Source organism: Aythya fuligula, chromosome 17 (assembly GCF_009819795.1).
Source record: "Aythya fuligula isolate bAytFul2 chromosome 17, bAytFul2.pri, whole genome shotgun sequence".
In the NCBI taxonomy this organism is placed as follows: Eukaryota; Metazoa; Chordata; class Aves; order Anseriformes; family Anatidae; genus Aythya; species Aythya fuligula.
The window spans coordinates 10,796,426-10,819,366 of NC_045575.1; the positions used below are offsets into that span (position 1 = coordinate 10,796,426).

The 22,941-nt window shown below is 37.6% G+C and overlaps 1 protein-coding gene across 2 annotated transcripts in view; it reads right to left on the reverse strand.

Annotated features, from left to right (window-relative positions):
• Positions 1-12,242: 12,242 nt before the first annotated feature.
• TXNRD2 (thioredoxin reductase 2) overlaps positions 12,243-22,941 on the reverse strand; it is a 36,735-nt gene continuing 26,036 nt past the window's right edge. For both annotated transcript variants that reach the window (XM_032199321.1, XM_032199320.1), the window contains exons 13-17: positions 19,580-19,675; positions 19,280-19,372; positions 18,376-18,447; positions 16,439-16,536; positions 12,243-14,194 (exon numbers count right to left, since the gene is read on the reverse strand). In XM_032199321.1, coding sequence (XP_032055212.1) covers positions 14,071-14,194; positions 16,439-16,536; positions 18,376-18,447; positions 19,280-19,372; positions 19,580-19,675 — 483 coding nt within the window. In that variant the 3' untranslated portion in view covers positions 12,243-14,070. The remainder of the gene's footprint in view (positions 14,195-16,438; positions 16,537-18,375; positions 18,448-19,279; positions 19,373-19,579; positions 19,676-22,941) is intronic.

Sequence of the window (22,941 nt, forward strand, 5' to 3'; positions counted from 1 at the left end):
CTGCTTTGCCTTGATCTTTATTTACAATAAACGCCTCGGCTCCAGCTCAGCGTTTTTATCTGGGAGCAGCCGCCAGCATTTCTGTGACCGTGTTCCGTCTCATTGGTGCACTGACATATTTACACACGGGCCGGGGCTTGGGCAGCTGTGAATAAGAGGCCATATATCAAGAGAGGAAAAAGGGATGCAAAGATGAATTTTATGAAATATTTTCCATTTTTCTTTGACTTGGTTGTGCATTTTGCTACGGCCCATTGGATGCTCACTCAGCACTTGGACACTTTGCTCCATGATGTCTCGCCTACATTTCTAGTTGTGTCTACATGCCAAGCCTAGCCCAATACCTGAGGCAGCCTACAGGGAAAAGGAGATTCAAAAAAAAGAAAAAGGTGGGTGGGAGGGAAATTTCCTGCCTTTCAATGGCGTGTGCTACAGGAAAGAGAATGATGTCTTGAAAGTCACCAAGCAGTCTTGTCCGATTTCCACATTGTACAGGCTGTTGCGTTTTATTTCTGACTGCCAAAGCAAGAGAAATTATTCCCATAACTTTGTGAGAAAAAATAATCACGTCCCTTTTGCAATTTAAGGATGTCATATCATCTTTAACTTCTTTGGGCAATGGAAAGGGTTAATTCCTTACAGTGATGACTAATCCTTTCCTTTTTCCCTGTGGCTGACTAATAGTTTAGATGTGTTGACTCTGTTTAAAAAGACAAGCTTTGGACATAATATTAATGATACCTTATGTGCAATAACATTAGAAAACAAACACAGATGCACCTGGGGAGTCTGAAGGCATCTTCTGGCCTTTCTGGGCTGACAGGACAGAGTGGCCCTCCGACATTTCCACGTGGAAAAACATTGTCTATGACACAGTTTACTTTGAGTGACCCTCTTGCCTTTCAAACAATGAGAAGTCAGGACCATTGTGAAGCTAAAAATTTGTTTCATAAGAACAGGCCATCGCTCAACCAGCTGAAAAGAAAAAATAAAAAAGGAATGCAAAGAAACAATTGGAAAGAAAAACTGGACATTTGAATGGAATAACTGCTGGTGTCTTTCCTCTGGCATTGACAACTAACAAAGGGTGTGAGCACTTTTTCTCCTTTTTTTTTTTTTTTTTTTTTTTTTGCAAGGCAAAAATGGGAAGAGAGCACCGTTTGTTTATTCACTTGTCTTGGAGCCACACTAGCACAAAAAAGTCACTGCAAACACTTACCCAAGGCTCAGGTTCATTCCACTGGGATGCAAGAACTCCATACTCCCTTGATAGCCTATGTGAGATCCAAACAGCACATGGAAGTACTTATTTCCCTCTGTTGTCTGTTCAGGAGATCTAGGGGACAGAAGCATTAATTCCAGTTACGTCACCTTGACATGGTCTAAAAACTAGGTAGGCCTAGCTGATCAGTTGTAGATATTACTTACCACAGGTGTACGCAAAGCCTTGGCACAACAAGTCTCACTTCAGAGACTTGTTATGTCTTGTGGAGACATCCCATCCTAAGCGTCATAGCACAAGCAGAACAAAACAGATGTCCTATTGCTGCCAAACCATAGATAATTCTGGTACAACTGTGATTCAAGGGAGCTGAGTCAGGGCAATCTCACCTGGAACAAAGGGCCAGCAGGTCCCAGGATAAGATTATCTCCACTAGTGTCAGTACTGTTGAAGAACCTTCTTAGATGTTTCCTTGAAGCTTTCTTCTCTGAATGGTTTCATTAGCTTCACTGCAGCAGCTGAAGTTACAGTGAAAAGGAGCAAAGGTCCTCAAGTATGCCCAGAGCTCTGCAGGAGACTGGCAGGGAAAAAAACACCAGTTTTAACAGGTACTTGTACACCCTCTGCCATTAACATAGGATCACTACTTCAAACTAAGATGTGAGGATCATTTAATGACTCACACAAGATCATACATATGGTGCTTACATCAAGAATTTGACCCACCAAGCCATCCAACACCTCTGAATTGTTCATTGAGGTTTAGGAGTCCATTTTAATATATAAATGTAGAATTTGGAGCCAGGAAGGAACAGTAAATTAAATACTGAGGAATTTGTCACATCTCTGTTCAAAGAATGCTAGCATTTCACGTAAGGAATTACATGCTACAGACAGTTGCAATCATCTTCTGCACAAATAATTTAAGCTTACTTGGTCTGTTTTATTCTGATTTAAATTTTTATTAGAAATATAAATACCTACGTTGGTCACCAAACCAAATAAAACAAACATATTGAGTAGGGTCTATTACAGACTAATATGGAAACAAATAATCTGCAAGTCTGGTTTTATTTATAAGCTTATTTGAGTCTTTACCCTAGGCTCATATTAATCGGGTTTGTGGTTTCCACATCTGTACTGCTGATGCCCAGTGCAGACAGCATGCCAAGTCAGACCTGGGCATCCTCCAAGCTCTAAATGGAAAACACATGCTTCAACTCCAGCTACCTCAAGACAAGCAGGGCAAGCAACCTACCAAATAACCACAGCGGGTACAGCAGGCAGAGTAAAACTCTGGGGAACTTTCTGAGGTGCCTGCTTGAAAGCTTCTTGCTTCTGACTTGCTCCAGGGGCAGTCAGGCTGCCGCCTGTATTATATTTGCTCTCTCTGATGATCAAGAGATACCAATTCCCTTTGTAGCCTCCTTTTCCTGTAGCTGCAGCTAGAAATACACAGGCTGGACCAGTTAGTTCCCAGTGTCAACTAGTAATACATATTCTAGAGGAAGATGGAAGAACTCCTGCAGATGATGGCAATGCAGTATGAATTCTTTCCAGAACCCTTGATTATTTTTAATATTTATAAAAAGCATTCTGAACATTCATGATAGCCATAAATATATATATAAAAAAATGTCCATGCCCCTTGTCAAGCCAAAATGGATCCAGCTGTTCTGCGGTGCTGGTCTCTGAGTGCAGAGAATCCCTGTATTAATGAAAGATGTATAAAGGGAATCCCAAACTAGAAATATGATCTCTGCTAAAGACTGCTTAAATCAACTATTAGAGAATATTTCAGGGAAGGATGTGAATACAAAGCTGATTCTCAATGCAGCTGAGATCCAGTTCTGAGAACTTATCTCCATGAGGACATCTGTATTGCCTGTAGACAATTTTTAGGGCTAGCTGATTCCAGACACACTATGCTTTGTTCTGGTACGATATCTCCCAAGTTTTATGCCAGTGTAACTGCATCACTGCAAACTCATCCTCTAGAGTTCAGCAGAAACAGCACAGTATGAATGCCAGACCTGCTTCCTTCTTAGGCAGAGGATTGAGGCCAATATGTGAGCTGTAGCAAAATGATACGTGAGCATAGTGGGAAAAAGTGAAGCAGCATTGTTGGCATAAACACCAGAAACTTGGCAAAGACAGTCAAATTTTTTCCCTATGTGCCCTATGATGGTCATCTGGAAGCCTCTGCCACCTGTAGCAATTACTGCTTTCCTGACAATTTTGCCAAAAGTGACACAGAGCAGCATGATAAAATGTTCTTACAAGTTACCGTAGCATCACCTGGGTGTGCTGTTCATACAGTTACATCACGATTTGTTTTAAGAATGCACAGCAGGAGAAGGGTGAATATGGGGAGACAGAAAAAAATTAACCTCAGTGCCCCAGCTATGTTGAAGGGAATCAGTGTCATCCATCATTCTCCTCAGAGGATCACTTTGCCCAACATGGCTGATCCACTGGCTCCCAGGCAAAGGCAATTGTTATGAAACTGAGATGACAAAAGAGCAGTGCCTGATAACAGAAGGGCAGATCTGTCATCAGCACAGAAGGCAGTCACTCCTTGTGGCAGTGGCTAGAGAAAAGAAGATGCAATTAACAATTAGATTTGGTAAGAGAAGACAAAAACCTTAACACAGTTCCTACTGCAGGAAATCAAGGCACAGACTTAGGAATTAACGGCTCAAAGTTCTGGTTCTTGCCTTGGTGCATATACTAAAAGATGAAAGAGAATGAATTTCTTTTGCCACTTCATTCTGGCTAGCTAAGAACCAGAGCATAGCCATGGAAGAAGGCCAATCTCGCAATAGTTACAGGAAATGAGAATAGCTTTGCAGCATTTCCAAGCAAATCCAGCACACCTTCAGCTTTATATTTTAGGCACAAAGTTCAGGTTTCTCACCCCAGAAAACAAAATGGAAGCATTTCAGGGGGCGCTGCACTATTTTCTCAGCCCTTCTCCCCCTCACAGCTCCCCAGTTTCTGATGTTAGAATCAATTTCAAAAAAAGCTCTTGGTGCATCAAGCAGGCTTTGTTTTCATAGGTTGGACCTCTGAGGTGAATCTTCCTTCTCCCAAACTTGTTTGATGGTTCTGGAAAAATAGACACAGAAATTAAGACTAGAAAATTTGTCATACCAACAACGTTGTTCCATAGGCACAGCCTGAAGGTTTATCTACATTGTTTGCTTCTAATCGACTCCCTTAAATACTGCTTTTAGTGCAGTCCTAGCAACAACTCACCCAAAAAGCTGTATCCTCAGGCAGCAAGTCCAAGTCCTGATGTACCTGGGCAAACTACGTGGGATCTCCCTGGTCTCCAGCAGTTCAAGGGAACACACTGGAACTACACTCCGTGGCACAGCCCCTACTCCGATGTACGACATCTGGGTCAGACAATACAGCAGACACCTCAACCAGCCACAGCGTGGCTCTACTCCGTGGTTCAGAGAACTCCTGTTGCTGCTCATACCTGGGCAGAACTGTCTGGGGCTGGTCCTGCACACAGCTACATGGGGCCAAGACACAAGAATTTCATGTGTGTGTCAAAAGCAGGATGCTCTTTGAGAAAGCCTCAGTCTACTACGGCGAAGATGAAAGCAGTCACTGCTCTGAATGCTATTATTTCCCGCTGTCAGTAACAGACTTTGTAGAATTTGGCAAAACGAAAGGAAGAAATAAAACACACTCCCATAACCTCTTTTACTGTCAGTCAGTTCCATGGGTCCTGCTATATGAGGAGGGGGCTGTCGCTAAGGAAAAATATGTGATTCAGAGGACAGCATTCCTATACATAGGTTACACATGAATTGTCAGGTGCTGCCTCAGAAGGATGGACTACACTCTCTCCTTCGAATTTCCAGTTATAAATTAGATCTGCTGGACTCCATTTCCAGCAAGAACTACACCCGTGCAATTCAGAGTAGTGATTCAGATCGTATCTTCCACAAGCCAGTGGAAGAAAACTTTTTTTTTTTTTTTTAAGTGAACATAAAAAAAAGCTTTGATTATTTGTGGAGAGTTTTCATAGATAAATGTGTATCTAATTACACTATCAGTGTTGCCCACGTGGCAGATGCAGCTTGGACACAGCTCAGTCTGCATCAGTGGCCAGAGCTGCAGATTCTCCTGGGGTGCCTAACTGTAACAAGCCCCATGAACATGCTTCTGGTGGGGGCACAACTCGAGATGCACAAGGAATGCCAGCAAATAATGCATGCACTAGAAATAGTGCTTTTATGCAAAGAGAGGCCAGGTATCTTCTCCTCTGTATGACATGTTGTGTGTAGATTAATTGGGACTCTCAGGTGACATAAAAAACTACCTTGTTCTACGATTTCATAGTCCTCAGGTGCAGCAGAAGAAATCCAGCACAGCCTACAGACTTAGCTCAGCATCCTTGTACATCGTTGCCAACTGTTCTTTCCTCCTCTTTCTGACAATTTTTGTGTCTACTATAATTTCCCCTTCTATAATTCAGCTTCTTTTCTCCTTTGTCCATATCACACTACAAATTGTTTTTGCTTGTAATGATTAATTTCACAACTCACACCTAATTTGACCTTAATAGCTTCGGCTGCAAAGAAGCAAAAGGGGCAATTTCTTGTTGGTCCAGACAACTTATCACCCCCTGAACACAATAAAGGCAGAGCTGGTTATCAACAGGGAGATGCCCATTAGTATTTTTACAGGCAGAATGCCAAGAGCTCCCTTATCAAGCAGGGAGAGTTGGCATGTACTCCAAGCACGCAGTGGGGAGGCAGACTGCTTTCAGCCTGCAAGGCCACACAATATGGGAAGTGGTCGCTTGAAAGAGGAGTGGGAAGAATGACAGATGGTTTGTGCCTGTGCGTTTTTTTAGAGGACACTGGGTTCCTGCCATGGGAACAGGGTGGACAGTAAAGGCAGTGACTAGACGTGAAGAGTGACAAAGCAAGTCAGGCACGGACGGCCCGTAGGAGGCCAGAGGAAATGCACCATTAGTCAAAGTTGGAGGAAAAATAAAATGCGATGACAACTAGGCCATTCATGTGCTTCCCCTTCAAGGACTGACCAGATCCTTCACAACTCAAAGGACTCAAGTATCAGCTTCTTTTTCTCTTCATCCAGGCTAATGTGCACCAGCTCCGGCTGAGAAACTCCCTTGTCACTTTTATTAATTCTTATCTTGTTGTTCTTGGCTACACTTCAGTGAAGTACAGTGAGAGAGAGTGCTTCAATCAATAATGCAGATCCAAGTGAGCACCCCCTTCTGCTGTTCTTAGCCATCGACCCAATAGCTTAAAGCAAGCGTTCTTCCAACTTGTGAACTTGAGAAATGTTAGGACTTCCAGAACCAGAAGGCAAGACAAGGAGGTGGCTTCACAAAGAGGTTTAAGCCCCACGTGCAGACAATCTTAACACAGTCCAGGGTACTTCACGTGCTTCGATAATTTGCTACTCGATACAAAAAGTGCAAGACCTTAAATCTCTCAATAACCGCAGCAACAGAGAAAACCACCTTGCATTTTACAGGCAGATTTCATTCAATCCTCCATTCTGCCACTGTCGGGCAAACCCTGAGGCACTTGTCACAACCTATGAATCTGATGCATTTTGTCATTAAGGAAGGATGACGTCCTTCAGAAGGTCACAATATAAACACTCTCAAATGGATGATCTCTTATTCTTCAAAGACTATGCCACAGCTAAGGACAGGACTTACTTAGAACTGTCTCCTCTGATGCTGTGGCATTACCAGGTTCAGAAAGTACAAGGGAGTTAAAGGAAGAGGCAAGCAGAAAATCCTGAAATGCTCTCTTAAGAATACATTGGACTCTTTGGACTCCCATCCAAAAGGGATTCACTCATTAACACTTAAACAGGACTAAATGTAACCAAATAAAATAGAATAAAGATCTTGCAGGAAAAAAAAAAAAAAAAAAAAAATTTAAAGGAGAAGATCAAAATTTTGACCTAACACATTCTACATATATCTGGGATATATGGCCAGGAATCAATGCAAGCAAAATCCAAAGTGTCAAGAGAATTGTCCTTATTTTTCCTGTGTTTGAAATACATCTAAAAAATACACTCAATAAGAATTTTAAGAGGCAAAAACCAAAAGGTCTCTCATGATTTAATTAGATCTCAGTCTGATGTAAATTAATTAAATCCTTTGATAATCTGAAACCCATTTCTTAGGTCTTCAGAACAGCCTGTGTTCTTTAAATTACTTCCTGTTATATGGTTAATAATCTCTGTTTTCTATATTACTTGAATCAGGAATCATTCATTTAAGCAAGCTGAATTGAACAGTGCTATCAGAGTATGAGTGTCCTGCTGCCCAAATTACTGTGCCCAATAATTTAGGAGTCTCTTTCCAGCAGAACATTAGTTGATTACATCTCTCTAAGGAAAATCCCTGTGTTTCCTGATATTTTCAGCTGTGTTTGTACAATTTGCCTTCATGTGAAAATTAATGCACTTCCTCTTCATCCTTTGAGACACAAAAAGGAAGATTATCAGGATTTAATAAAAATGCCAAAGCTCAATCCTTTGTCCCTGTTGAACAAAAGTGTTTAAATAAAGATTCCTGAGCATCGCTAATTGTGTTAGAAAATCTAAGGCATCATGTAAGACAGCTCAACCTCCTGCATAAAGTCAAAAGCCACAACATAGCTTGTTGCTCTGACACTATGTGAATAGAATATTGTTTGGTTGCATTCAGTTCTGACTTTTTTGTTAGAAGTACACAGCATAATAAAATATCTGAGTATTGCTTCACAGGAACACTGCAAAGAAAATAAAGTATTAATGTATTTTCTTTATTATTTTTAAAGCGTAAAGCCTAAAAGCTGTCTTTTCTTTTTTCAGTTTTCTTCCCCTTGGTATTTTAGAAAATGTTAGTTATTTCCTTATTTTACTATATTATTTATTTAATACTCTAAAAAACATATAATAAACAAGTATCTGTAGTCCTTTTGCCTTAGATTTGTTACCACCTATATAATTCAAAATCCTAACAGAGCCTTGGGAAAAAGAAGTCTCCTTGTGAAAGATTTAAGAGGAATCTTGTTGTTCTTCTGTTTTCTGCCAAAACAAGGAAGAACAAGTCTGATTCCCATGTTGCTTAAAGGTGAGGGAAAGAAGGACAGAAAAAAAATCCACGCAACGCTTTCTGGTCTTCATATATGCTGAAGGAAAATGGGAGAGGAAACACAGAGCGGGTGAGCATTCATCTTTCATGAAGCACAGAGGGTTTCCTTAAATTGTTTTAATGCATTAGACATACCCTATCACAAACTGCCTAGATTTTTGCCTGGAAAAATTCTCCCCCGCCCCCTCCTTGGAGATGCTGGTTCTGACAGGCTGCAACTCCCAATACCTCTACCTAGCTAACAATGCAAAGCACCTTGTTCAAACAAGACTGGTCTCCATTTCACACAACACCCCCAGGTAATATCCACTTTTCTCTTCGTACTATATCTTTCTGACTGATGCAATCAGATTCTGGAAGTGTGCCTTATTAGTTTATATTCCAGCTTCTAAGGGATGATGTTAATTTTCCACAGTAGGACCAGCAGATTTTAAATGTGCTAGATCTTGTCTATAAGAAACAACAAGAAAATGGCACACAGTACTCAGATGCCATGCTTAGAAATGGACTTTAGTGAACAGCACTGCTTTCAAAGATACGGGTAAAATCTTCCAAACTCCAGTAGTGCTTGAAACAAGGTATTTTTTTAATCGCTTGACAAATTAAAAACATCTGCATTTTCCTTCTTAAATGAAAACTTTTGTTTAATTTCTGTACCTATCCACCATCCTATTTGCTTTCTTCCTAGACCAGTGGTTTAGTACTGAGCTTACATGCTGCGATAGCCTAAGAGTTCCATTATATCCTTTAAAGATTTCATCATTTTCTTTTGTTTCTCACAGCAAACAGAATCCCATTCATGTCCCAAACAGAACGTCAGCAGTTGGAATGGTGTTTTCTTAAGGTGCATATTAGATTAAAGACTGAAATCAGATGCAGTGTTGCCAAAGCCTTTGTAATATGCATGTTTTTCATGGCAAGATGATTGACAAGAATTGCAGTAAGGTGCTGAAGGGGATATTTCACCTGGCCCATCAAAATTCAATGTAGAGGATTAGAACTAAGAAGAGCTGACAATATTGACTTTGAGTGCCACAACGGAAACATAATTAGCTCTCTGACATGCAGTGGACAGAAGCATTCCATTTCTTAAAAATCAGATAGGGTAATTACACCAAATCTGTTGCATGCTGCCCCTGCAAGCAAACAAACAAACAAAAATACTGCAAACCAAAAAAGGTCACTCTTCTTTTTTCTCCTCTGCCAGTAAAATTCAGGTTTGGCACTAGAATAAATGTATGCAAACCTAGCCTTTCTGCTGGAATAACATCAGGAAAACTTCGGGTATAAAATAAAAAAAAACTCTTAAAAGAGAGCTCACATCTGAAAGAATGAAAAAGTCAATGAATTTTATACAAGTTTACTTATTGCAAAACAAACTGTCTGCACTATGCTTATTAAAGGCATATTTCACTGCCTAATCATAGATGTCTATTGTATCTTTTATGTTTTGAATCATAATTGCAGCCTGTTCCCCAACTGTAATAATGAAATACATTTTGGCATATGCTTATATTGATTCCCCTTTAACAAAGCACTTAAGACACATGCTTGCATCCCATTGGAATTAACGGCAAACGTTAACTTTTAGTACATTGATTTCACTGGAATTTACACAAATGGCAATTTAGATGGGCACAGAGTTGCCTACTTTGTTGGATAAGCGTGACCCTCTGAAAAGAAGCCTTCAAACTTGAAACTGTACAATAATTAACTGTTTTGGTTAGAAATGCACTTGTTTGTTAGCATGGTTATTCTGGTAACAACATATATCCATACTGCAACATGTCTGCTGTACCGAAACTTTTCTAGCTCCTGATCTGGAATTATCTGAACTGCAGAAATGTTTTCTGATAGGTATAGTGGCATGCAGTAGTATATGCATAAATGGGAAAATGCAAAACTTAATTGTAGAGAACAAGCTATCATTACGTGTAAGTAATGTGGTATGTTCAATTCCCAATCTTATAAATTCATGAAGATCACTGTCTATATACTTGTCTGTTATTCTTGTTTGCTGCAAGATTAAAACAGTACATGAAAATACAGAGGAAAAAAATCAAGAACAATGCTTACCTTATTCCCTTTTAAGCCACTGTTCCTAGCTATCCTAAATAGTTAGAACCTGTAGCGAAATATTCCAGGAAATTAGAACAGAGTAAAAATGTAGAAGAAAAAATAACTTTAAATGCAGTTAAGTCCATATTCCTTCTCAGTATCAAATCCAGGGAAGCCACTAAAATAACGTTAAACTAGCTGTTTTCAGAAGCTTAGCATCTCCCAACTTAATGGGAACATCTGATCAAAGTAACAGAATGTAAAGAAAAAATCCCTGAGGTTAATTCAAACAATGCAGCCCCCTTCTTTTCTGACAGAATCTCAGAGTTTTTAAACTTATATTGCTAGCATTTCTTCATTCATTTTCCAGTGTTTTTATCTATTAATACCCACAGCTATTATTTGGCTTTGCTGTAACATATTTTTTCCACTATGTTTTCTAGTTTAAAACCCAAACAGCTAAATGTATAATAGCGCAGACCTGCACAACACTCTGACTGCACTGCATTTCAAGGGAGTTTCCGAGTTACATCTCGATGAGTCTTCACAAAGCACGTCAACGCACATGGACTGTGAACATACCTGCTAGACCTCATTAGTTGGAATAAACAGAATATTTGAAAGCATATCTACTGTGTCCAGAGGTGCTCTTAATTTAAATTTAGAATAGTTTAGGTCACCCAGCCCAGAATAATGGCTATTCAGTTTACACATCAGAGACAAAGAGGTATCAACATTTCCTTATTAACAGGTTTGAATCTGTCAACTACTACTAGTTTCCTTAACATATACTTCAACCACGAGGAACAGCATTAAGATCAAAAAAGAAATCCTTTACAAGCTGAAACCATATGTGCAAAATTAACCAAATACAAGCACTTACTAAAAAATGCAATGTTTATTAATTTGTTAATTCACATCACAATAAATATCAGGATAATACATATGAGGGACCCAGCAATGCTCAGACTTGTCTGCACCATGGTGTGGTTTGACAAACAAGACTTCATCAGCTGGCATCCTGAGAAAAAGCCCGACTAGAATTATTTTTAACTTTCACATGTAATAATAATTTGTGGCATACATCAGCCATTCCAATTGACATTAGTCAGGCTTTTAAAAACAATTCTTAAGGACCATCCCTGGAGAGTTCCTCAAAGAATCCTTCAGGAAAAAAAGCACAAAGCACATTAGCAATTATTTTTCTATCTTACTGTTGATTCTGATATTAGAGTTCTGTAAGTGTGAATGTACATTTAATTTTACTTCAGGTGACAACATTTTCCACTAAATGAGGAAGAGAACTAGGCTGCAGTTCAAGATACAGGATCAATTTTCATGCAGTCAACATAACAATTCTAAAACCAAGAGAGTTCCTGTTATTTCAAAGATGCTGAGAGGCCTTAGTTTCAAATACCAAATATACTGAGGGCACATTTCCTTGAAATCTCTTTAACTAGTTGTCTCAAATTATTTTCAACTTTATGATGAATGAAATTAACTCATCTTTCCATTGATATGTCTGTGGGGGCTGATAAAGTCTTTTGTAGGACTGGGAAGAGAAGCCACTTTAACATGACTGACCACTAATATTCATTCAGCGGTGCAAAAGGATCTGTAATAAGTAATCAGTAGGAAAAATATCTTGCACACATCACATTAGAGTTTAGTCAGATGTGGGATGTTTCTCAACACAAAATCTGTGTAGTCGGAGATGCTCGGTATCTCAATGTTGCAAAATATCATATAATTAGTTTATATTTTATAATTTATATTTTTAAATATTTTCAAAAATCTAAATTTACTACAAACATTTTTACAGCTTGGAAAATCTATTAATTTTTGTTTGTTTGTTTCTAGTAGGGTTTTCATACCATTTTCTCTAAAGGCAATATTTAGGTAGTATTGTGACTATACTTCCACTCAAAGAAATTTTTTTTCCTATTACAAGCTTACTGATGATTTCACAGACAAAAAATTGCAACAGCAGACCTGACAGGGAATGCCACTTGCAGTCAAACTGCATCAGCCCTTCCTTTCTCATGGATCAGAAATTTCAGGAAACTCTGAAGAGAAAACATTTAGTATTTCTTTTGTCGCTGTTAAAGTCAGAACAAATCCTCAAAAACAGTATTCTAGTGAAAAAAAGAGTGTGATAAATGCTATTACTGCATATTTTAGAATGTCTGATCAATTTTTGTGCAATAGTTTCTCTGACAGGTACAATTTTAACAGTAAAGAACTATTTCACACTTGAAATAAATCAATCATTTGTCCATGCTGCCATCTGTACCAGCAAAATAGTCAATGAAAAAATAGTAAAAGGTATGCATGATCAGACTGCTCTTCCAAAACGTGTAGCGAGCAGAACATAGGACAGCTATGAAAACATCAAATTACACATGCAAAAACACTGATATAAATTAATTGCTAGAAGTATACATTCTGATCTCTCCCTTTCCCATGTGTACAATTCTACTATGCAAGAAACTGACTATACATATCAACATGATGGCAACTGCAACTTAGATTGAAATTTAATGAAGTTTGTTTTGTGTTTTGTCTTTGTCACACTACCTATTTAACAGGCTTCTGCAGAACAAGTTTCACTATCAGATTTGTTTTTCCCTTGCCACAAATTAGCCAGCATCTCCCCCTTGTGGACAGCAGGAAAATAATCAGAAACTTGCATTAAGAAGCTTGCAATAGATTAATGCTTTCTTACTCTGGCCAATACTCTGAAAAAAGTTTGCAGATAATTATTTTCCATGTGTGTTCTGAGCGGGGTCATTTCTGTTTGAGTTCACTGTTTAATATAGTTCCCTTCAGTAACATATGCTTTTATCTAAATCCACTTAAAAGCAGAATCCAGCTCATAGTTAGAAAGTATTAAAAACAAAACCAATGAAAATACACCTCTTCATCGGGCAAACTTACACATTCTAAAAGAAGCAACAAATGCTACATGAGCTGGATTATTAGTGGCTTTGATTCTACTTTTCAACATTGCTTAATATACTGTGTTTAAGCAGTAATTTGTGAGATATTATACTACATTTTGAAGGTTAAAAAAAGAGATGATTGCTTACCTATTGTTGCATACACTGGGAACTCGTTTCTGCTAGTGAGCAAAAAGATTTGATGTTCAATATTAGGATCAGTAATGAACTATCCAAGTACTTAGGAGAAAGGACCATCAACAAAATTCTAAGGGAAGCCCTGTTTGATGCCTGGCATCTGTACCCAAACAGTGCGAGAAAATTCTGTTGGCAGTCAGCCATGCCAACACAAACTCAGACAACAACTGTTTAAATTTAAGGCCTCAAGATGTTAATGATTTCTGATATACTTTTATACATAAAGCTGTGATTATTCCCAAGCTCCTAACAAGAGAAGAGTTATATGCACTTTGGAAGAGAGATTTGTCACAGCACGACTGCATTGGCTTTAAAACTCTGCTGGTGTGAAGACAATTTCTTTGGCTGTGAGTAAAATCTGTCTACAGGAAGAATGAGAAAGATTTCTGGAACTCAAGCCATTGGGTTTCATTGAGTCATCTGTTTTAACTCAAGTGTCCATTTTCTTTTCAGATATACTTTGTGCTTTTTTTCCTTCTTTCCAGGGATGGTATTTAACCTCAGCACCCTGTGACTGTTGCATCCAAGCCAGAACGTTTTGTAATATGCAACTTGGTAATTTCTTCAGCACAGGTAGGGTGAATGCCAACTGTCTTCATTAGTTGAGGATAGGTAGCACCACATCTACCAAAAAGAAAAAAAAAGACCCATAAAGTCATACACTGTTCACCTGAAGCAGGTAGAATGTCCTAAAACATCAAGCTAATCCCACTCATGTCGATTTTATCAGGTAGAAGAGTTGCATTTATTCTTCAGTGTTGTTTATTATTTCTTAGGCACTCACACAACAAAATTTAAATGCACTACACTGTTCGGCACAGAAGAATTGTCCTAAGAGTTGAGACAGAGAGAATTAAGCAATTTATCCCAAGTAGGAACTGAGCCTATGGCAAAAACATATGACAAAACTGCAGCCTTCAGCTTTTCTTGTACATAGATGTGTTTCAACAACTCCAGATGGAAAAACATACATACACATCCACGCATACACAGGAAGAACATCTTAAATTAGGACTGCAGGCAACAATCTGATGAAGGAAGTAATACCAGAATATTCTTCTATGATTGTTAACAAAGTCTATTGCTTACACTTAAATTATCAATGCTATAGGCAGGAGGAAAAATTCCATCATCTGAGAGAAAAAAAAAAGCTGAGCTAAAAGTCCCACTAGCCTAATTCCTTTCCTTGTCCAATAACATTCTTAGATTTGATGACTTTCCTTTGAGCTGCTATTCCTGGCAGGTCATGCTGTAAGAATAGCTGAAATGGACTTAAATGTGAAAATTATTTCAAGCTCTCTATGGAATAACGTACTCTGTCTGTACAAAATACAGGGAAAACAGTCACAGAAGTCTGTCCCACATATATCCAAAAAAGCACCAATAAGCAAAAACCACTGCTGAGCATAGATGTTACCAGAGTGCTAAGAGGAGAGTGAAGATGAAAAATCATCCTTTGGAGAGACAGAAGTGAGACCTAATATTTGACAATGGAGAACAGCAGCTTTTACAGTGGGTGTTCCACATTGAAAACTCTGGATTTGTGAAATACAATAGAAACCAATACAAGAATCTGACCTGCTGAAAACCTCTTACTGTGGCTAAAGCTTTAATTTCCCTCAGGCAAGGCAGAAAAGCACTCCAGTTTCATATGCTTCCTTTTCACTGGTTATTTTGGATAAAACTTCAAAACAATGACATCCGAAAAAATGTAGTTCTAAAATCTATACCACTGGCAATTAATGGACTACAAACACATGTTGAAAATGTGTATTCAGGGTATACTGCTATCAATGATTTCCAAGATATTGCTCACATGATAGTTGCGGTCCTGCCTTCTTAATCCTTTCTGATTTTCATTTATGTTAGTCACTCAGAAGAGTGACTAGCATAAATGCAAGACTAAAGTAGCAAGACTAAAACTGCAATAAAATAGTGATGATATTTAGGACAATGAGCTAGTACCACAATAGGGAGGGCATTTCTTGAAACCCAGATTATTGTCTTTAAAGATAAGTTTAAAAAACTATAATGTAAATATACAAATCAACATTTCTGAAGATGTAAACCAGCAGTAAGAAGGGAAATGAAAAACAAACAGGTCTAGCACAAAAGAGAGGGAGCAAAAAAGCTCCATTTAACGACAGAGGACGAGGAGTCATTCTTACTCCTTCAAAGTGAAAATAAAGATGTACAAGTGAGGAAAAGTGCACTCCTACATTTAAATCTGAGTAAACAAATCACAAAAGTTCAGCTACTTGGGTAAATTTCTTATTGGAATTATCAGACAGTTCCAGAAAAGGTAACTCCCTCTCCATCATCCTACAGATATTGCTTCTTACCTTATCACATACTGGTTGGTTTATAAACAGAAGCTTAAAATTCATGCAACTCCTTGCTGAGCTTTTAAGAAGCAAATTGTGCACATTTAAAGATGAGATTAAAAAAAGGAAATGATTGGCAGGTGTAAGAAAGCTTTTTATGGAAAACACAAATACCCTTTTTAAGGGACTTGCAAAACTATGCAGCAATCTCCTATCCTGTGCATAGGATGCAAAAGCAGCTACACTTCAAGAAAACTAACATTCATTTGTTAATGCACAATTATATTTTTTGCTGTAACAATACCAAGCCAACAATGTATTTTCATCAGTCATTCCTTAACTATATCCAGTATTATAATAACTAAATCCAGTGTATCTTAATGAAGAACCACAGTATTTTAGTAGAAATATGTGCAATACTACATAAAGTAACAAAAAGCAAGGATTCTTTATAGTGTTGCCAAAACTAGGCAGCTATCTTTTATAATCTTACAATAACTTAAAAAGCAGGCTTTAGAAGCTAGAGACATTCTTTTGTACTTACTTGATTCCAAGAGCAAATCCTTGAATAACTTCGCCTGCATTTGGTCCAATGAAATGAAGGCCAAGGATTCGTTGCTCCCTCTCTCGTAAGCACACCATCTGAAAACAATACATTACATAGAAATCTTTTCTTAGAACATCTAAAGATAAGGCACGAAGTTGCATTAAATGAAACTGAAGTGCCCCAAGATCCTAGTTCAGCTGTTGATTCCCAGTGTGCCAAGAACTTACACACTTGCTTAAATCTTAGTGACTTCAATAGATCTTATGCTTGTCCCTGAGCACTTTCCTGAATCAAAGCTTTATTAGCATATTTCTTTCAGACTTCAGGGAGCCACTGACAACAACAATTTGTGGTATATTGAATACTTCTGTTTGTCATTTGTATGAAAATTTCAAAATACCTTCATTGGTTTGATTGCTACACTACAGACATCTTGACACTGAAGGACCACCTTTAGTGTCTGAGCTTTTGCAGGTACATGTATTCTTAGCAGCTAATCAGCAGTATTTCCAAAGACCGCTACTAATTATAAGGTATTTTGTGCCTTTGTAATTCCTTACACTTACGGAAGCCAGCTTGGCAAGACGCTTTTACCACATCAGCCACATAACCTAAACAACAGTCAAGTCTTGGAAGCAAGCAAAGATGAAGGTAACTAAGCATCTGTGAAGGCCTGAGTCAGTACACACTTAACTTTTTATTTTTTTCAGTAAGTTCTCTGATAAAACTGTTCCTTTAGGGACATCATGTTTATTGTTACGAGAATAAAATCAGTCTATCCCTATACCATCCCATCAAACATTACATCATCACTAATCTGTTTAGTTCTGCTACTCAGTAAAGACATGGATTTTTTTCATTAATAATCCCAGTAACAGCAGCAATTCTGACATGGTAGTTTAAATATAGAAGAAGTTTTAAAGAAAAAACCCTCTTGCACTACAGTGTTAAATTTTAAGTTCAACATTTGTGTGTTTGGGGAGTTTAACAAGAACCATATTCAATGCCACTCAACAATTATTATGCCATTACTATTTTGTCCTCAAATATTCACCTTCATTGACACAATTCAAAGGGAATAGCTAAAAGAACTAGCATCACCTTAGCTGCAATGGTGCTTGGGATAGTTAAGGCAAAGCTGCTAAGCTACTTGCAAAAGTCAGATGTGACAAAATATTATTAGAAAAACTGGTTACAGCTATTAACGATGGATATTCCTTACTTAACACACTCATAATACCATAATAATTTGTGATGGACATGCAGCAGTTATAACATTTATTCCAGCAAGATAGCTCCCTAGTATTTAGGAGAAAAGAATGAAGAATAAAACTATGATATATTCTACCAATCAGATATATTCACCTTATTTAAGATCCTCTATTATGGGCAAGTATATCAGAGAACTTTTGAAGAGTGAAGAAATTGGACTGCTCTAGAAGACATGCTTCAAATCCAATACTTTGGTCTAAACCAGGTGTTTTTTATTTTCATAACTAAGACAGGGAACAGTTATGCTAGTTTTGTTAGCCTTGTGCTTCTTTTATTTTAAATGGTAGTATACTTTCACAAGAGATGGCCTCAAATATTACTAGAGCTAGTTAAGAATTTCACTGGAAGAAGCAGAGATTGATCTCTATGGAAGTTAGAATATTTGTTTGGACCTTAACAGCAGCCCATAGATGGTATCAATCAGTAGAATGTCACCTCTGAAAAATGCTAATACCTATAAAGCACTTTCAAGATGCAATGGAGTAAGTAATTAATATTAAATATTTGTAGTTATGCTAGAGAAACAGGCTATCATTAAAAAAGATCTCAACCATTTCAGAAAGGTGTTTTTTTTTTTCTTTGCTAGACAGTCTTCCTCAAAGCTGGCTGTACCACGTGTATTGTTTTAAGTTAAAAGCAAGTTAAAAGTCCACAACACTCACTTTCATATAGCATTGAGTTGCATCTCTTTCAGCCACTGTAAACTCTAAAGGTTTATAATATGCATGGTACACCTGGTAAGGAAAACAATACCATTTGTATTAGAATGTACTAATACATTAAAAAATGCTGTTTTATATTATAACCATTATTATTACTACATATTTGATAATGTTATAGAAAAAAAAACATTAATTCACGTTCATCATTTTAAACAAAAAAACAGGTAACAATTCTGGAACACTCAAGTATAAATGTGAAGTATATTTCAAAAGCATTAAAATCAGAACTAATAACAAACTGGAGTACTGCACTTTGTATTTCCATAAATTACTGCATCATATACTGACATTCTTTTTGATGAGTGAATAAAGATAACACAAAATATCTTTTCAAGTGTGATTTGTTTGAATCTTGTCTTATTACACAGTGTTTATGAATTTCTTCACCACATGTACCTTAATCTCATCCTCATATCAGAAGGCTGGGTGTGAATATACGGCATATCATGTTTCTTCATCAAAATGCAATGCACACGCACCGTATCAAGATATTTCAGCCACAAAGATAACACTGAACAACTTGTGAGAATGTTTCTGGGGACATCCATAAAACTTAGACTAAAGAACCTGACCAGCAATTCTGACAATTAAAAGGAACATAACTGTTATTTAATGATGCTGTGCAATATCGTTTATGGAGATGGCAGCTAGTTTAAAACCATCTGACAACCAATAATTTTAAGCCCACTAGGTAACAGTTTCCATTGTGACATACTGCAATATTTTTAAAGTCCTGAGCTCTTCTGAAGACACCAAATCCCTAGCTGCAAATACAGCATTTGGAGGACTTATTTTTTCATAGTGCAACTCCGACACAAGCTATAAATTAAAAATATTTTCATACCTCAATATTATCTGATCCATAACGCTGCACGGCCTTTTCTTCCGACAGCCCAACACAACCATATTCTAAGGGAGTGAAAACTGTAGTAGGTACCTGTTCATCAGGAAACAAAGTGTTACTGTGAACCATATGAAGCAGCTGCAGGGGAGAATTTTGCATGACTGAGAAGAGCAGCTCTGTCACACACATCTGTTTCGGCTGTCAAAACTAGATTCCAGATGGAAAAAAAATACAATTTCTTTAAATATTCTTTTAAGAAAAAAAAAAAGATTTGTTTTTATTACTGAAAAAAGAACTCACATTGTCATAGTCCATCAATTCTGAAGACTGGCCAAAAAGACGCTGAGCCAGCAGTTTTCCTGCAGCTATTGCTGTGGGTGTCAATTCAGGACGGCCCTGAGAAAAGAGCACAAAGCTTTGTTTCATCTAAAAGAGAAGTATCATCCAAGGATTTCTCCTGGGACAACGGGCAGAGGAAGGCCAAATCTTTGGAATTCCAGCTTAGCAGCCAGTGCTCCAAACGGAGAAGGCACTAATAATTTCTGTCCAAATATGCTTACAATCAACATATAAAAACTTCACATCTGATGTCACTCCCTGAAAAGCAGAGGTTGTTAACATGTTAACCATCCATCTCACCCTCTCTTTCCATAGTAAGCCCTCAGTAAGCTTACCAGCTGGTCTTTTTAAAGCAGGAAGAAAAACAAACTAGTATAAGGAACAGCATTTTAAAATCTACCAGAACTTTTTTAAAAAAAATTGCCTGATGCATTTTTACAGAACACAGAGTCAACAGGTGCAAACTTTGCTATTTGTAGACATGGACTTTCTATGGACCTTTGGACTCATGGACCTTTTCCCTGGATTGGGAAAAAGGAACGCTATTTTGCCCACACTGCAACCTATAGTTTGAATTGGTCCTAATCTCAGACTCTGGCATTAGAAGGAGGCATGAAAAGGATGCTGTTGGCAAATGCTAACGTCCTGCAAATGAAGAATGACATAACAGCAGAATATGGCCAGGACATGCTTCAGTTCAAGCCACAAGTCCTGACTACTTTTTACATCCAAACAGGTCAAGCAATGTGCCAGAATCCTAATTTCTAGTGCTGACACAATGCCACTGGAGCATCAGAACTCCAATGCTAGTTTTAAAGAAGCTGGAAGTTTTTGCAGACTGAAGAATGGCATCTTCAAAGCATTTTTTTTTTGAAGCCTGCGGAAGAATAGTCCATTTAAGGTGATAAGCCAGAGAAAACTTCATGAATCTAGTCAAAAAGAGTTATTTAAGAGTTTATCTAAGTCTGTATCATCAAGATGCCTGTCTGCGATTAGGAAAGGGGTCACAAGTCTAGAAGGAAAGATTTGGAGACATAAGAAAGCCATAACTGAAAAACAACACCTTTGTGGGACAATGAGGAATGCTTTGTAAAGACTGAAATTTTGCTTCATACAGGTCCTATCTAGATCCAACACTTGCCACATTTATGCAAAGCTCCACTTTGGAGCTGGTCATTCAGTAAGCCCTCAAAAACAGTCTTCAGCAGAAAACAAAGTAAGGATTTCCCATCACATACATTGAAGTTTTTCAAATGTTTCTTCATTAACCTGACTGTTTTGAGCATTTACTGGAAACCATTCTTCTTTCCCAGCTTCTCTTTTCTATATATTCCCTTTAATTAGTTCTGTACATGGTGTTAGCTACCATTTACTACATTATACATACTCTATCAATTATCTGCATATTAAAACACATTTGTGTTTTTATCTATACTAATAATGCCTTATGCTGAAACTTACATTGCAAAAAATAAACCGAAACATTATGTCTAACCTGTTAACGGACACTACTATTCTGTTTACAAAGACAAACCTATTTTTCCCCACTGCTCATGACAAATGATAAAACTGTAAGTCTATGCCTTTTTCCCATAAGATATATCAAGTCATGGTTTTTCAAAAACAGCATTTTGACTTTCAAGTCTGTAAATGTCATTTAGCAGATGAAATTTGCCATTTGTTTTTTCTTGCACACATTTGCCTGAAACATGGCTGCCAATCATTTCTGTAGCAGGAAATACAGATGTTGTTTTGGCATTCCAGAAATGAATAGAAGATTGGAACTAGAGATAAAATTGTGAAAGCACTGCTATGCATTCCATAAAACCCAACTAATTACAAAAACATCCATGCAGATAAAGTCTAATTTCTCATAAACAATGGCTTAAAGACCTTCCCTGGTAAATATTTGAAAAGAACATTCACTTTGCAGTCATGTGTAGAACTACCCTCATGATTATTATGGATACAAATAGTTCATAAGAATCCTCCAATGTATTATACATTTAAACGAGATGGCTCCTAAGAGAGTTTAAAAAGCTTTGAAGTACTGTGTATTTGTTCTAACACGACTCTTTCTTGGTCTTATTTCTATTTAAAGAAACATACGGCACATTCCACCTTCTCTACACATCTTTGTTACAACACCCTTTGAAATATGGCAGATGTATACACATACATATGATAAACCTCCTTCTAAGAGAACTTCTTTATGCTGTGTGCCATGCTTTTCAACATTAATACCACTAGAGGAAGGGTTTTAATAGACAGAGCTTATATTATCACTGAAAAAAAAAATCACATTAAAATTCCAGCCTGGTCATCCTCATCCTGATTACAGAAAATGAAAATGCTTAAATACAGTTTTACCTGTCAGTTGAAAATATCTTTTTGCTAAAGCCTGAGAATCTTTTTTTGAGGGTAGACAGATTGACCAACCTCTGGGAGGTTGTATTTTTTTCCCCTTCCCTTTCTCCAAATGAACAGCTTGCATAACATTAGGATTTAATTTTTCATACAAGGGTGCAACAAGACACCCATGCACACATAGTTTCCCATTTGTGCCAGATGGGTATGATTCCCAAATGAAAACACTCGTTCTAACCATATCATGAAACTCCCCTTTCCCTTCTTTCACTACTCCCCTTCCAGCCAGGGCACTGAATTAACAAAAAAAAAAAATTTGCTATTCAGTAAAAATTTAGCATCTATTCAGTGTGGCCTAGTAAAGGAGGAAGGAGGGGAGGTTGAGAACTACTTGCAAACATATAAGCAATAGCACTTTATGGCAGCAAAGAAAATCTGGCAGGTAGAGAGAAGACCAATGAGAGATGCTGACAGGGACACAAGAGACAAAATCCTGTTTTATAAATAATATTAGGGATCACTGATGCTCATTCACATGGAACAAAATTCCCTTTCCTGCCCCTTGAGTGGTCTCACCCAGACAATATTACATGCCAAGCTCTACAGCTTTGTGGTTCTGAAAGAATACACACAGAAGAATCAAGTGTATCCAGCTGAGATGTACACCAATACCAACAATGGGAACTTTGTTCCACTGCTGATTCCCATGCCAATAAAATTTATTATCTAAATCTATTCTGCTTTTAAAAAAGACAAAATTCATTTGGATATTCAAACAAAATAACTACATTGCTTAACAAGTGGAATTACATAGCTCATATTGTAATGGAGTCAGACAAGATAGTTCCTTCTATCTTTAAACTCCATAAATGCGCAAGTACTATACTGTGATTCCCTTAATTCCCTATATTTAGCCCATATGGAGACAAAAGCTTAAGAGAATATGTCTACAGAGC